The 16,668-nt window shown below is 43.3% G+C and overlaps 1 protein-coding gene across 3 annotated transcripts in view; it reads right to left on the bottom strand.

Annotated features, from left to right (window-relative positions):
* The window catches only part of PHYHIPL (phytanoyl-CoA 2-hydroxylase interacting protein like), a 44,821-nt gene that overhangs the window by 14,440 nt on the left and 13,713 nt on the right, over positions 1-16,668 (bottom strand). The window contains exon 1 of one of the 3 annotated variants that reach the window (XM_065746823.1): positions 10,151-10,457. The exons of 1 other annotated variant lie outside the window; for it this stretch is intronic. In XM_065746823.1, the coding sequence (XP_065602895.1) occupies positions 10,151-10,256 (106 nt within the window). In that variant the 5' untranslated portion in view covers positions 10,257-10,457. Of the gene's footprint in view, positions 1-9,400; positions 9,421-10,150; positions 10,458-16,668 lie in introns of those variants that run through there. One more of the 3 variants, XM_065746825.1, reaches the window with a different exon arrangement.

Below are 16,668 nucleotides of genomic sequence, written 5' to 3'. Positions count from 1 at the left end.
AAATAGAAGGAAGAGAATCAGTATTTCATTTTTCACATGTAGGACCTAATTCCATCTTTCCTGCATTCAAGGAGCAGCTGAGGTCACTTTGTTCTGTGTAAAGGAGACTGAAGGGTGACTTCACAGTAGCCTACAACTCTCTCATGCTGGGACTGGAGGGGAAGGCTCTGATCTCTTTGGTGATGACAGCAGGACCAGAGAGAATGGCATGAAGCTGCAACAAGGGAGGGTCAGTTGGGTATTAGGAAAAGGTTCTTCCCCAGAGGTTGGTTGGCCCTGAAACAGGCTTCCCAGGACAATGATTCATGTTCAAGAGATGACTCGTGTTCAGAGAAGGGCAACAAAACTGGTGAGGGATCTGGAGCACAAGTCTTACGAGGAGCGGCTGAGGGAGCTGGGATTGTTTAGTCTGGAGAAGAGGAGGCTCAGAGGAGACCTTATTGCACTCTACCACTTCCTGAAGGGGGGTTGTGGTGAGGAGGGGGTGGGCCTCTTCTCCCTGATTAATAACGACAGGACGAGAGGGAATGGCCACAAGTTGCGCCGGGGAAGATTTAGATTAGACCTGAGGAAACATTTTTTCTCTGAAAGAGTGGTCAGGCACTGGAATGGCCTGCCTAGGGAGGTGGTTGAGGCACCATCCCTAGCGCTGTTCAGGAAGCGTTTAGATGAGGTGCTAAGGGATTTGATTTAGTAGTTGGGTAGGGATGGTGATAGGAGGATGGTTGGACTAGTTGATCTAGTAGGTCCTTTCCAACCTAATGAACCTATGAACCTATGATCAGAGCACCTGAGAGTTCAAGGAGCATTTGAACAGCACTCTCAGACACAAGACTGTGTTTTGGGTGGTCCTGTGTGGAGTTGGACTTCATGGTCCACGCGGGTCCCTTCAAATGTTAATTCTATTAACTTATTCAATCGGTTGAGGTTCCAGTGCATGGCACTTCACAAACAGAGGAACGACCTGTAGCTTCAGGTGCCTCCAGCTAGGAGAGAACAGAAAGTAAGGTCTACTTACAGGTAGAGCTGTGTAAACCCCCAAAAAACTGTGTATGTACGAAGTCCTACTGCTCAAATTTGTCCTTCAGGGAAGGGCAAGACAATACTTGTCTCATCAGAAAACACGTGACACTGGCTACAGTTTCAGTATGTCCATCAACCAAAGGACAAAACTTTCATGGAATGCAACCTCTGAGAAGATAGGGCTTTTCAACTCTTGTGATTAGAAATGTATCTTGAAACTACACTGAAAGCTTAGAAGGTTAGTAATTTATCAGAAACGTCACCATTCTGTTGTCTAAAATACCTAAACTACCAGCATAACTTTCATCATAAAAGTACATCATTTTTGGCATCAGATGTACCTTATAAATAGCTTGGAAATACTATCTGCTACATACTCTATTCTTAATTTACCTCTTAATTTATATAAACTGATGTATAATTTCCCTGAGATTGAAAGGACTAGAGACACAGCATGAATCACTCCACTGATGTTTGTTATATTTATAGTTATGGCTATCCAAGATGGAGACTTTAGATCTCTTTTCATCCTGCTGATTTTGAAGTACATATGTCTTCAACTGCAAGTTGAAGCAAACTGCAAAAAGGGGATAATCTTTTTAAACATTCTTTTTTTCTTTTTTTTTCCCCCCAAGCCTAAAGCAGAAGACAGATAAAATCCAGACAAAATGAAACTGGATGAATGAAAGAGAAAAAACCCATATTAGACAAATCTGTATGTGTAAGAGTGAATATACACAACAGATGTTGGGGAAATACAGTAGTTGTAAGCTTTTGATGGCGCTGATTTATGAATCTAAATTTACTTTTATTCAAACATAACAGAACAATGCAGGGAATAAATTTATGGAATATCTCTGACAATCACAGTTCTCCTGCTTAGAGTATATTCACAGACGAAGCTTAACATGGGAATTCCTTAAAGCGTGTTTCTCTGCATAATGTTGCCAGCTATGTCTGGCTTATCAGAGATAATTTCCAGATCCATTTCTGCACTTGGAACTGAGAGAGCAACTCCGCAGCAGTTACTTCCCTTTGTACAAAAAAGTAACACTGAACTAGTTTTAAGGTTTCCCCTTTTTGACAGCAGCTAGAACTGCCAAGGCTCTAAGAAATTGTTGTTAGGTTATAAAAACAGTATAGCTAATCATTGCTTTTGAAAACATCCACACCAAAGAGCTTACTCATTCAAGCATACATAAAACAAGAACATTCTGTGAAAACAATAAAATAAAATGGATTAATGATTCAACTACAAGCACCACTGCGAAAATTGATTGGCTACAAACACTACAATGAATTCTAAACAAACCTTCTGTGCTGAAGGAAACATTTTCAAGGTCAAGTAAAGGATTCTCCACCATTTAACAAAATCTAGTGAGGAAAACACAGGAAGTGAGGTTGGAGGAGAGTTTTCTTTGGTTCTAATATCATAAACACTTCTTTTGTGGTACTTCACAGTGACATATTTTTATAAATATATCATGGATTGACAATGTAAGTAGTGTTTTTTTTCAAACACATTTCTAATATTTGGAAAAAGTACTCTGGCAGAAACACTTAAGATTTCTATCAAGACACAAGACAATACAGCAGATAATTCTGGGCTCTGTTCATCCAGAATTAAAAATAGCTTTCCAGAGTCACGTAAAGCATGAAAAGCTGTGCATGCTGGCAGCACATCCAGTAGACATCCTACAATACAAAACAAAGCAAAGCCAAGAAAAGCAAGGCCAGCCTGCACAGACTTTTAAAGGTTATCTCCTCAACCGTGTTGTTAAAGACACTGAAACTACTTCAACAGAACAAACGAAACTGAAATCTACCTTATTCCAAAAGTTGGGGACATCAAACCTGCCATGAATAGTAAGAGTTGGAGGAAATTACAGGGAACGTGTAAAAGAAGAGATCTTTGAGGGGGAAAAGGGGAAAATTAAAGAGGCAGAGAATACTCGATAGGAAAATCCAAGGTCAGAAAGATAAGTTTCAGCAAGCCCTTGGAGATAACTTAAAATAATGATGCCTGTCAAAGCCATTGTAAAATGAATCAAGAAATTCTAGACACCTCTACGTAAAAACATGATAGTCCCTCTTTCCCCTTGCTTACGTGACAAAACAGTCTTCCTGTTCCAGAACCTATAGCTCTGGAACCAGGAAGCTGACAGGATGTGTCCTGTAAAAGCTGAAGTGGCCTATAGCACACTCTGATCTAGGCTATACAGGCATAGCCACAGGGTAACTGAAAACTCAGAGGAGTGAGCTCAGAACACTGTCTACCAGAAGTTGTAGAACCATCAGATTAATTAGTAGGCTGAGAAGAAAATTGCTACATATAATTTAAGACAGAAGCTGAAACGGACAAATTTACTAACTGCTTAACATTTACTCCAGAAAAATAGCTTTTGTATTTGAAATTGTCCTACTCAATAAATGCTGGAGGCAGTAGAATTTCTCTTTCCTAAATGATTCCTCCTGCCACTGCACTTACTAAGACCTTCCAATCCGCAGGGCTGAGCACTGGCTTGCAGTGAGGGGACCGATACATGTCAAAGCATGCAAGGAGTTAAGGAGTCTATTGGGCTACAGCCACAGCTTGTTCTAGGCTAATAAGCCCCTTTACAAACGTTTGGAAAAGTGAGAACACACTTCTGTATTGCAGACAACATTAAAACAGAAGGACCTTGGAAAACAGGCAGAAAGTGACAAAATGGATTCTAATGCAGAATAAATAAAAGTGCATCTGGGAATTATGATTTGAATTATGATTTGAAATAAGAGAAAACACACAAAGAAAGGACAACTGTGAAACAGTAATGGTTAAGATGCCCTGCTTACAACAATGGGTGGAAATTAACTTCAAAAAGCCTATCTTTGAGTTGCAGCCTAGCAGTATCAGGTCACAGCAATGGGGGAGGACAGTTCTGCATGTGGATCTGGTATAATTACACACTGAGAATTTCAGCTGACTTACAGAAGACTCTAGAAGAGTTTCGATGTGCAATAACTGGATCAACCAGGGACACAAAACAGCAGACAAGATTTAGACAGCCAGTCACATACAGTTTGGTCTTTAACAGATAAAACAATTAATTATCAACCACACAGATTTGCAAAAAGCACTAAGAGGAGATGAGGAAGGAAGAAGGAAGTAAAATGACTATAAAAATTAAAGAACAATAAGGAAGAATGGGAATCGCTGGATTTCTTGACACAGGGGTATTGAACAGTCAGGTTTCAGCAAAGCCTAGCTAATTAGTGGCATCATCACTTATGATAGAAAACAATAGTGCAAAATTCTTACAATAGTGAGGTGAAGTGAAAGACATAAGCAAATCATTAGTTTTCTTCTCTTACATAATCCTAAAAGCCATTTATGAGGACTTACAAATTGCTGCTTGGCCCCATTTAATATTATTCTGTGCCCAAACAGTAAGGAACATTGTGCATGAAAAATTCTGACTCTGGCAAGAATGTCAATGGTAAGTATTATCCTTTGCAATGAGAGAGCTTCTAAAGCTATATACGAGATTATAGCTCCTACCTGAAGCAGCATTATTACTTGTCACCAAATAAAAAGAGTCAACTTAGATGTTCTGTCAATTAAGATGAAAATTTATAGAAGAAAAAATACATTTCTTGGTTGGCTACTATACCCTTCAAATTCTAGAAAAATTATGCAGTTTCTATTTTGAAGAGCATGTGTTTAATCCTCCAAACTGTAGCTGGGGAGAGGAACAGTAGTGACAGTAATTATGAACAACAATAACTTCTGAATTTTGCGCCATATCTGAATATTACAGTTACAGGAGTCTTGTCTATTATTATCACTTGGTATGAAAACATGCATTATTTATTCCTATGCTCAGAACTCTCAGAGTTATAAACCCAACAGCAAACTATGCAAGTCTCACCATTCAGGACACTAACAACGTCAAACTTGGATCTCTCAGTCGTCCTTCACGTGAGGGTCTACCTAAAAATTCAATTCTTTCCAATCTCTGAGACTGACAAGATAGCATTTCCAAAACAGTATTGATGCTGCTCTGTAATGCTAAGAGATTTGAAGAATGGTTTCAGAAGCTGGATGATGCCACTCTATCCCTTCTGTTCAAAAGGGAAACATGTAGATGATCTGGCCAAGAAAGCTCCTCCCATCTACAAACTCTAAAAATACGTTGCAGAATGCTCTGATAATCCAGCAAAATCGTAATAAATTTCTGAAGTAAATTAAAAAAAAACAACATAAGAGATCCTCAAATAACAGGGAAATCCAGAAACACAAATAGTTTATATAAGACAGAAATTATATTTAGCTTGTAAAACACTTACATAAGGTTTTTAGACTAAACAATTCTGACGGCCTCAAATGTTTGGAAGGGAATGAAACTGATCTACGCTACTGAAACTGGCCAAGACACCAATTCCAACTGTGATCCTGATAGCTGTATACTATCTTCACATATTGGAAATGAACACAGAAAAAAACAACTTTAAAAGCACATTAGTAAGACTGTACAGTTTAAGCCACCAAGAGGGAGAAACACCAGAATGAAACATACTTGAATAACCTTAAATTGGCCCCTTTGTAAGTTCAGATTATGATATAGTCTTTAATTGCATGATTACATACTATTTTTCCCCACACAAATTCGGAATCATTCGGCATAATGAATAGTGCGTACATAATGAACTATTTTTCTTCTAATAGCTATTCACTATTGTTCAGTAGCTCTTATTCACTATGCCTTATTCAGAGTCTGCTCTGAGAAAATTATGAATTTCAGCATGGGCTTTTCCAAGCACCTCATGGGTTTTCCAGGCTACCATGGTGCCTGGCTACTTAACAAATATTCATTAGTTTATTTTGAAAACAACTCTTAGAGGGAAAGGCACATTTTATACAGAGAAAACTGAAGCACAAAGAAGTTAAAATAAACAAATACTAACTTTCAGTACCTATTAAAGACAGTTAACATGTCCTCTGTTCAAAGCATTTAGCGCCGTGTTTTACATGATCAAAGTCTCACTCACACTCACTGAAATTAGCTGCCCCTGTTGAATCTTAGTATTCCTGAAAGCCTCATTGCACAGTATCAGAACCAAGCATGCAGAAAAGGAGGAACACAACAAGTAACAACTCCCTTTGAAAATTAGGTAGCTCTTCCTCAGTTTCATGCAGGGAGTCTGGAATTATCTCTAGGTCAGAACTAAAATCTCTTTCTCCATGCCACTAAACAGGTTCAGTATTCTGTACAACATGAAACATCCTAACATCATGGCAGTTCTGTCTGCAAAGAAGATGACCAAACTTTCACCATTTCCCAGTTTTGAATGCTTAACCTGGTAACTCATTATGTCTGCAAATCCTTAGGATTTACAGAACAGCAGAAAAGAAAAAAAGAAAAAGAAAAAACATGTAGAAATCTACCCATAGCTTCACCTCAGCCCCTATATGAGTAACATATTGAAACATTTAGGTGCACAGCAGCCATCAACCTGCCTAAATACCAGCTTAGCTTAAGGGCTGACCATCAGCCATAGCAGACTATCATCCTTCAAACAAACAAACACAGAAAAGGGGTGTCATGCTTTGCCAGCAGATTTCAGCTACGTTTGCTGTCAAATGAACGAGGACAGCGAGGTATCCTGGGATCATGTCTGTCTCTTGAAGATTGCATACACTCATACATATTGACCTTTGCTTATCATACCAGTGCTTTTGTATTGTTTCTTGAGTTTGTTCACATCCTGCCCCTTCTTCTACTCCCCAGTCACAGTTTAAAAGTCCTGTTCTTCCCTCCTAAGGCTGCCATTTCAATCCTGAACTCTTCACTACATTTATTTCCTCCTAACTTCTGCAGTCCATACTTCCCCAGTGCATATTCTCATACTTGTTTTTTCTTTGCAGATAGGTCTCCAGGTTTACTTTTCACAGGCTCCCATTTCTCATTTCATTCAAGTCATTCTTCCCACCTCTGTTTTCAGATTCAATCTAATCCTCACAAACATCTCCACCTTTGAAGTTTTTCCTGTTCTTCCACCCTTGACCAGCCACAGCCTGTCTCTACTAGCTCCAAGGCTACGTGGGATAGTTCTCTGGCTCTTCTCCCCAGCACAAGCCTCCCTCCTCCAACACACTCGTGAAGATTTGTTGCTCTGTTCTTTCTGCTCATTGATAGGTGCCTTCCTCTTTCCAGCCGCCTCTGCCAACTGTACGAACAGATGACTGCCACTGCTCTCCCTCGAGTAGGATGCCAGCAGCTGAAGAGCTATCTGTAGGGGGAGCCCTGCACAACTATAACGTGGAGCTTCTGGAAATTCAGATGCTAAAATCTGTTCTACCAAGTATCAGAAAAGGACTGATTTTAAAGAGGTTTATAATTTCACAATGTTATAAATATTTTCAAAGAACTGGCCTGTTCACGACACAAACGTCACGTATCTACTAAAGGCTTAATGCCTAGGTAGGGGTAATACAAAATTTACAAAATGGTCACCAGAATTTTTAACACAGCTCAAACACTCTTGGCCTCAGTTGCAAAAACATGGCTGCAACATTTAAATATGGCAAAGGGAAAAAACACATAAGATAAGGTCAACAGTTATAAGGAACAAAATGTTAGATCGTGCCATAGTCATATACAGAGCTGTGCCAGCAAACTCACGGAAAATAAGAAATGCTGGATATATTCACAGAGCACAAAGCATGCTGAAAGCAAGAGCTGATAACGGGCTTTGTAATGTTGCATTCACTTCAAGCCAAACCTTACCAGATGTTTTTATTTAAAGATACCCATAAGGCATATGATTATTTTGTTTGAAATTTTTCAGTTTTCTAAATGGTCTGATTCGTTATGAGAGGTGGCGATGCTTGTAAGAATGCTGAAACAACCAGAAAAAAAAAATACTATACAGATATGAATCATGGTATCATTAACTGCTTGCTCCAATTCCTGGACTTCTGACTCCTGCATTTTCCACCTCAGGAGGTATAACCCCATTTTCTGGGCACAAAATGTTCCAATATTAATTCCCTCATCCTAAAAATACAAGACCAAATATTCTGGTCTCTGGGTAAATATCCCATTATTGCTTATGTTTGTCAAAACACTGCCTGTAATTCTAAATTAAGCGTGCTGTAGAATTTATCATGGTTGAGTTTGTAAAGCTATGATGTCCCTGGTTGCCTACACAGTTATTGCTATGGGATACGAGGCATTTTCCAAAGGTTAAAATCTAGCTTATTTTTAATTCACTGCAGGTAATACATTAATGTTAATTGCAAACCTTTGACAGACCTCAGTGATACCAACACACTACCTTGACAGCTAAATCTTTCACAACTAGGAAACCTTAAAATAAATTATGATATAAATGCACTAACTAAACCCACATGTGCTATTAGGGATCTAAATGGGTTGCACATGCACTTCCATGCTTATCTAGAAAGATTAATGCCTAAATCTTTGCTTGCTTATTTTTATGATCCCATTTAAGCAATCTTTTTGATACATAAGTGCCACCTGTAGGAAAAACAGAAGTATGTTCAAATACAATCTTATGCCATACTTTGAATGCCCAATACAGGTTTCTCTTACAGAAATTCAACCTTGTACTGTAGGAAGCAATGACACTGTATGATACTTGAATGAAGATCAGTTTCTAAAGTCAGAGCTACAGGAATAATACTGCTTTACAGTGAAGTCTGTTCCAATGAGAATTAAAATGAAAAAACTCTATTATTTGCTGGTCTGTGTAACACTGTTTCACAGAAATTAAGCAGTGCTTAACTACGGTATGTCAAATTTAATACTGCCTGAAATGATTAACATGGAGTGCTTCACCACAGTTACCTGGGGCAGACAAATATTAAGTGCATCACTTATCTATTCCCATTTCTTTCCATGATCAGTAAAAAGAAGCTATGTTGAAAAAGTGCTTTAGCAAAACAACAGTCTAGCCTCTACCATGCCATGTATGTCGTTCATTATCTGTACATGGTGTGCTAGGCACAAACGGATGGACGTGCATAGGCTACCTTAGAACAAACACTGAAAGGATCCAATAATGTCCAAAGCCACCAAAAAAATAATAATGAAAAAGAGTTTTCAATTCCACTGCAATTTCTTTGATATTTTGAAACGGAGAGCTTAAAAAAATAACTGCTTAAATTATGAAGCATACCTTCATCAAAGAAGAGAAGAATTTCAACACAAATAATCTGTAAAAAGAAAATGTAGTTGCGAAAGCTGGATCGCTTCCATAAGCATTACATACAACAGCTGCGTTCCAAAAACCTATTGCAACAAGGAAACAGTTCCCTCAATTCAAACATCTCATTCACTGACGCGGTATTTCCATCCCCCAGGATATTTACCAGGTAACACACTCCACGTTCAAAGCATATCACGTTAAAAACAACAACTGAGAAGCTATTTTCACATCGCTGCATACACAAACGAGGAGAGAGCAGCCCGGTACACAAATGCTAACGACACTCCGCCCTCCTACGGAACAATTTTTCATTGTTCTGAACGCCAGTGCCTCCATTCACCTTAGTCTACCAGGTCGCCCATACTTGCGCGCTAACGACGCGCGTTCAGCCCTGCAGCGCCCGCTCCACGCCCGTCCCCACCGGCGCCCGCCGCGGCGCTGCTGTCCGCGGTGCTGAACCCGCCGCGGCCGCGCTCCGCACCGGGCAGCGCCGGCAACAAGTTTCGCCCGCGGCGGACGTGCCCGCGCATGTGGGGCTCGGGCACTGCCCTACAGCACCAAGCAGCTCGGGGCTCGCGGCCGACAGAACCGCGCCGCCGCTCCGCCTCCGGGTGCGGGCTGCGCGCTGCAGCCTCGGCGGGGCCGAGCCGCACCGCAGCTCCCTCCCCGGGGCAGCCGCACCGCCGCAGCGGAGGGGGCTCGGCGGCGCGCCCTCCATTCCCATCAGCGAAGCGCAGCCGTCCGTCCGCCTTTTGTTCTCGGCGCGGGAGGGCGGCGGGCGGGGTGGGCGCGGGGACGGCTCCCGGCAGCCGGGCTAACAAAGGGCCGCACGCCGAGGGGATTAGCGCCGCGTTAGATCCGCCGGGGCAGCCGCAGCGCACGGCAGGGGATTACCGCGCCGAGCCGCACTCACCGTCCCTCTCGCAGAGCTGGATCGCCTCCAGGCTCAAGTTCTTGATCACCTCCTCGCAGGGGCTCGTGGGGCTGCCCACGGCGTGCGCCAGGCGCGGAGCCTCCATCGCGCCCCTTCGCCGCTCCCTGCTGCGGGGCTGGGGCTGGCGCTCGGGCGGTGCAGAGCCGCGGCCGCGCTTCCCGGCGCCGCCCGGCTGGCTGGGCTCGGCGGAGGCGGGCGGCGGCGGATTTGTCGCCGCGGAGGACCGGGGAGGGGGCAGCAGAGAGGCGCGCTCCTCGCACCCCGGGCGCCGCGTTTAAAGGGGCCGCCGCCGCCGAGGCACGACGGCGGCTCTGCCGGCTTCCCCTCCCCCTCGCCCTTACGTAACGCCGGAGGAGCGGAGCCGCGGCCCCGCGCGTCCCCGGCCCCTCGCGGCGGGGAACGTTACCAACGGCCGCGGCCGCGCTCGCCCCGGGCGCCCCTCGGGAGGACCCGGCAGCGGCCCCGCCGTCCCCGGCGTGCGGGGACAACTCTCCTCGGCCGCTGGCTTCCCGCAGCGGAGCGCTCAGGGTGCACGTGGCACCCAATATGGCGCGGAACCGCGATGCTGCGGGCGCTCGCTTTGAGCCTTCAGTTACGCGAGGAGCGAGAAAAAGAAATGTTGGCCGTTGCTAAAACAAGGAGGATATACGTGTCAGGACAGGGTGCGAGGATTAGTCATTTCTGGCTGCCTGCCCTGCACGCGTTGCTCTTGCTCTCAGTGCAGAAATTACCCAGAGTGCACCCACACCATCACTGCCAGCACCAACGCAATCCCCACCGGCACCACTCCTACCAGCGCTGTCTGTCAAAACCATCTCTACACCACCCCTGCCCAGCCTTTTGCAAGAAGCATGCTTCATTTCTACCTGGGAGAAGCAATTCCATCTCGGCTAACAGCTTCGGGAACAAGAATTGGGCTGGAAAGGAGGAAATGGGATTGGAGAGCAATGGTAGAAGAACCCCGAACTGCCACAGCACTACATACCACATGCGTGTGTCAGCCCTGTTCCCATGCCCTAGGCCTCACTGGAAATGAAGGCCTGTGCCCTCAGCAGCACAGCTTGCTTTCCCCAAGGGCCAGCTCTGGAATGGAGCACGGCTGGATAGCTAGTGTCCAGAGAAGCCAGTGTGAGCCTGTATGCTGCCTTTCAGCACACAAAACACTCCCAGTCCATCAGCTGCTGTTTCTCAAAGTCACACATGGCTCTACACAGCCACTGACAAACTGCACCCACTGGCAGCACACAGTGTAATAATGTTCACAAGTCCCTGCTGCGAGCCTCAAGTACTCCTTTCTGCACCTGCTTTGCGGTGCCAGGAGACACCCAGCGTCCTCTTTGCACCATAACGATAGCAAGCTCCAGTCCTGACCAAATGCTGGTCACTAAGGTGGATTTCCACCCGACTGTGGGATCATCCTGTTCTTCATAAAGGATTCTAGGGACACTAATCTGAGGAAATGAGCTCTGGCATTACTGTGCACAAAGCCACTGCCACGAGCTGCTGTCTGGGAGAAAGGGGCAGAATAGAGAAGCCCTGACTGACCCAGCACCTTCAGAGGTCCGTGGTGCAGCACAGGGAGAAGTGTGACATGGAACATAGTTCTTGCACCGCCCCCAGTTCGCTCCCTCTCTGCCTCACTTGCCTTCCATTTGTTCCCCTCCTCTTTGTCTCTCTCTCTCTCTCTCTCTCTCCTGTTTTTTCACCTCAGATGAAAATGTGCACAGAAGTGTCAGGCAGGGGAAAAAAGGAGCGAGTGGGAAGGAAACCTGAAGGAAAATGAAAAGAAAGCAGTAGCAGACAGGGAAGGAGTGTGAGTCAATGGGGAGGTGGAAAGGGAGAGGAACATATGAATGAACGCACAGACAGAATGAGGACAAACGTAGAATCCGAGAGGGAAGAAATGGAAGTGGGTGAGACTGCATTCATCAGGTTTAATTCTGGCTCTGACAAGCATTCATTCCCCATACAGAAGCAAACCCTTCCTACTCAATACTGCATCCTTAGCACACCGTCATTCCTCCATAAGGCTGGGTAATTTCTGTTTGAAGACTGAAAGTGTGTTTAGTCTCTCAGCGTTATGTTCCACATTCACTCCTTTCCACAACAATGTCAGATGTTGAGGCTCACACAGCCACGTTCCTTATTTGCCAAAACATTGCATAAAATCCATTTGAAGCAGAGCTTGTTGCTGAATATGAAGAGAATTCACTTTTTTTTTAATTCTCTCTGCCTCTGTTTTGTACATTCTTCTTTCCCCTACTTTTTATTCTGTGCTACTGAGGTTGAGTTGTTAAGAACTGATGGATTTTGCATAGATCTTTGGAAGCAGACAGCCTTGGGGGTGTTCCCATTCCTCCAAGGCCTTTCGTTTCTCAGCTGCCTCTTGGCAATAACACCTGGCTGAGCTGCATCTATTCATCTCCCCAGACCATCACACTTTTTTTTCTGAAGACCAGTTAGTCTACAAACAGTGGCAGTGGTGCCTCAGAGAATCCTATTCCGCAGCTTTGCCCTTCCAAAGCACAAAACGAGCCAGACCAGCCTGTGACAGCATTTTGCCGAGTCACTCTCCTGACACGCTTCCTCTAGCCAACAGCTATTCCCATCACCTGGGCTACGCAGAAACACTTCTTAAAGCTCACATCGCTCACAGACTTTATTCTATTTACTGTACTGGAATCACTTGGTGATACCGTAGATATTTTGATCTCAAAGCACATGGCACTATGCTTGTGGTCCTCTTTCCTGAAAGAGCTGTATTCAGGCTGCCTCACCAACAAGCAGTAGTGTTATCTGAGGGACAGGTTACGTTTGTGCGCGGGGGTGACAGAGCCTCAGCTATAATCAAAAAGTTTATTCTGAGATGGATTATCCCCGACAGCGTTTAGCAAAAATGTCACATACCACAAATATGGGTCAGCATTATGTAATGGGAAGGCTGCCAGTGGCAGCGGAATATTAGAGACATCAGAGTCATGTGTCTAGAACTGCAAAAGCTTACGATTTACCATAGCAGCAGCCTCTAGCACATTCAGCATTAGATAAGTAGGGTATTACGAGTTTCTGTAGCTCAACAAGGGCGTATCTTTCATTACAGCAAAATCATGCAAGCAGAAAGCAGCAGCATTTTCTAACACATTGCACCTACCAGGAACCTGAGCTGTGGCTCACACCCTGTGCCTGCCCAGGTGCAACAGCCTCAGCACAAAGGTCTCACTGCAGGGCTATGTACAGCAGACAGGCAGAGCCACCCCCTGCACAAGTGTGCAGCTTCTTTCCTAGAAGCCAGCACCTACTACAAGTTTGGTCCTGCCACTGTTATTTAGCACCTCATCTTGGGAAAGCCACTCCACAGCAGCGTGGAGCAGTAAGGCAACCGCATTGTTCTTATTTGAGAACACTTTTGCAGTTCACACTAGCAGGTTTTTATTTGCGAGTTGAAAAAGAAACCTCCTTTCTCAGACTTCAGCAGGAGTTCCAGCTATTCCTTCCCGCTTGGGAATAAAGAAGACTTATGTCATTGCTCAATGGGCTGTGGAAACAGAAGGCAGAAAGGCTACAGACATGGCTTTCAGAAAGGGAAAACAAGGGAGAAAAAAAGGCTGCCTTTTCTTTCTATTAATATGTCACTTTTGAGAAGAGCAAAACATTAAAGGACAGAAATATGGAAGGGTCAGAAATAATATCCAGCATGTTGGGTCAATCTTGAAAGGAACATTGACTGAACTCAGCCATTAACTACTGAAGTTTCTTGGAAAAAACACTCCACAGTTTCACAGCCACAGCCATTCTTTGTCTTTAGTGGACATTGCAGTGTTTCAGTGTAAATAGACACATACTTGCAAAGGACGGCAAGATATCCTTGAAACACCACAGGACTGAAGAAAATCCTCACAGTAATGACAGAAAGACAAAAAAAAAAAAAAAAGATTTAAGACCCTCTAGTGAAAGCCACGACTGTGCAGAGTTAATGTGCAGTGTGACACAGCTTCCTTTTCTACACTGAGAAAGACATTGATGTATGACAATTTGGCACACCAGACACAGTATCTCACTGGGAATTTCTTCGCTTTTTTCTCAGAGAGCATAGCAAGGGCCTCCTCAAACACTCAGACAGGAAGGGTGATGGCAACAGGCACCCTTTTTTCCCTGGAGAAATCCAAGACACAGCAGCAGAGCACTCCTGAGTGAGCCTTCCTCCCTCTCCCCCATCTCTGCAGGGTGAGCGCTGCAGCCAGGCACCCTGATGGCTTGCTGCAGCTCTCTTGGAGAGGGTCTGCTGCTTTCTTCCCTGATGATGCTGGGAAGTCCTCGTAATTTCTGGGAACTCTCCAGGGAGATAAATACAACTCATACAGCTCCAAATGTCTCTCTGCTTTTAGGAAGGCTGCATTCCTTCAACTGCATTCAGTTCATGCATTCAGGCTATTCTTCTAGGGCTATAAAGCATATTATAGAACATGAAAGACAAAATTGTGAGGTAATCTTGTGACTTCTGGTGCCACGGGACCCACTCAGGAACCTAGTTTTTGTACAGCAGGGGCTAGAACGCCATCTGTATGGAGAAAGCTAGTCTGCTACTCAGACAAAAAACCCGTCAATGAGAGAAAGAGGCAACTCAGGGGATATGTGAGAGACCATCTCAAAAACATGAGTAGCACAAACAGGGAAACCAAAGTTAGACTGCTTTCCTGGTCTCTCAGTACAAGTGTCAGACAGTGTCAAATGCACTTAAAAGCAACCAGCTCCAAAACAAACAGAAGGAGGTGGCACTTGTTAGACTTGTAGAGCTCCTTGCCAAAGGAGACTGTCAGTGCTAAAAGTTTATCTCAGTTCAAGGAGAGGCTGAAAAGAAATTCTTTAGAGTTACCAAATGCACAAGTGATTCAAGGTCCCTATGCTGGAAACAATCAGAGACTTGGGGAAGCGTTACTGAAGAGCATATGTGCATGCTTATCCTGCTCCTCATCTTCTCTCAACATCCATTTACAACCATTACAGAAGACAGCAAACTGGACTTAGTAAGTCTGACCCAGCACAGTCAATGAAGCACCCTGGTACCTACACCTCTATTTCCCATTCCCTACCTCATCTCTAATTCACAACAAATACCTCAAAGTGTGGCACTCCCTGGCTGTACCATCTGGATGTGCAAGTCCCAACTTACTCTGAGCAATGTAAACAGTTAAAAGAAAACATTTCTCTCAGATTAATGAAAAAAATATAAAGTTAAATATCATTTTATTGATGCTATTTATGGTGCTTTCTGAATTTCAGTTTTCTCATCTGCTTTATAAAACCCAAATAAGCATTTAGAAAAGACAAATTATGTCACGGATGACTGTAATGTGTTTGTGGCTTTTTAACATTTATTTATTGTCTCATGGGCACAAAGTACTGTTAATGTTCGGCATTATCATTTATTTATTTGCTTTTCTTTAAGTTTAGCCTCACTTTATTACATCTGTAGTATCTCTGGGGAACAACTAGAACTTTTTATATTTTATATTCTCATCTTTGCTGCTAATCATGCTCCTTACTTTAGTATCACTTTCACATTTGCTTAGTGATTTATCCTCCAAATGTTGAACCATAACTTGACCTTCAAAGGATACTACTGAGTGCGTAACCTTGAAAATGGTGACCTCTATTCAGATTTAATTTCTATCTATGGTTATGGCCAGCCTGTGATACCTTTACACGAATTTAAATGAATCGGTATTTCCCTTAAGGAATTCTGCAATAGAGCATCATATGTCTTTGTAAAGTTTTGATGCCTGTCCGTACTCTACTGACTTGCCATCATCTTAAAAAAAATAAATAAATGCAGGGAGGAACTTTCTTATTATGGCTTACTTTGCTGTAGCAGTGGAAGCATCCTCTTAAAACAATAAATTTCACAGTTACTCTTAATTCAATTTTTAAAGACTTGCGTCATGTTGACACTTACTAGTCTCCCGATACCACCTCAATTCCCTGTGATATTTTAACAACTAGCTGCTCCATCACTTCTATAAATACCCAAAGGAACACCTCAACTATATTTGTTCAAGTGATGATATTTCATTATGTATTTCTTAGTTACTTTTTCCTAGCAGTTCACAACTACATCAGTGATTTCTTAACCAAGTAATTTTTCAAAGTTTAATCACCTTCCCAATAAACTTCACGGCAAAAGTCCAATTAGTTTTAGTGGGAACTGGTCCCAAATTTTATCTCCCAATTACAAATTAATTAGTTAGTATTTTCTTGGTTAAGTCATTTTGCCATACTATGCCTGCAGGACTTAAAACAGTCTCCTCATACTATCTTTAACCTATTGGCAACCATTTCAAGTGTATCCTCCTCCTGTTCCCATTTTCTCACGTATACTAAATTGGAATGTAAAAGTCTATTTTGATGGCCCTCCAGTTTTCTGTTTCCAGTGTAGTTAATATTTTACTTTTATGTGTTTAAGGAGCCCACAGTGACCAATTCTTTTCCTCAGTATTTCC

The sequence above is a fragment of the Cyrtonyx montezumae genome, unplaced genomic scaffold, assembly GCF_038088225.1.
Source record: "Cyrtonyx montezumae isolate F1298 unplaced genomic scaffold, pur_monq_1.0 scaffold_4, whole genome shotgun sequence".
NCBI lineage: Eukaryota > Metazoa > Chordata > Aves > Galliformes > Odontophoridae > Cyrtonyx > Cyrtonyx montezumae.
The sequence above is the reverse complement of the archived record's forward strand: the minus strand, read 5'-3'. Positions and strand labels throughout refer to the sequence as shown.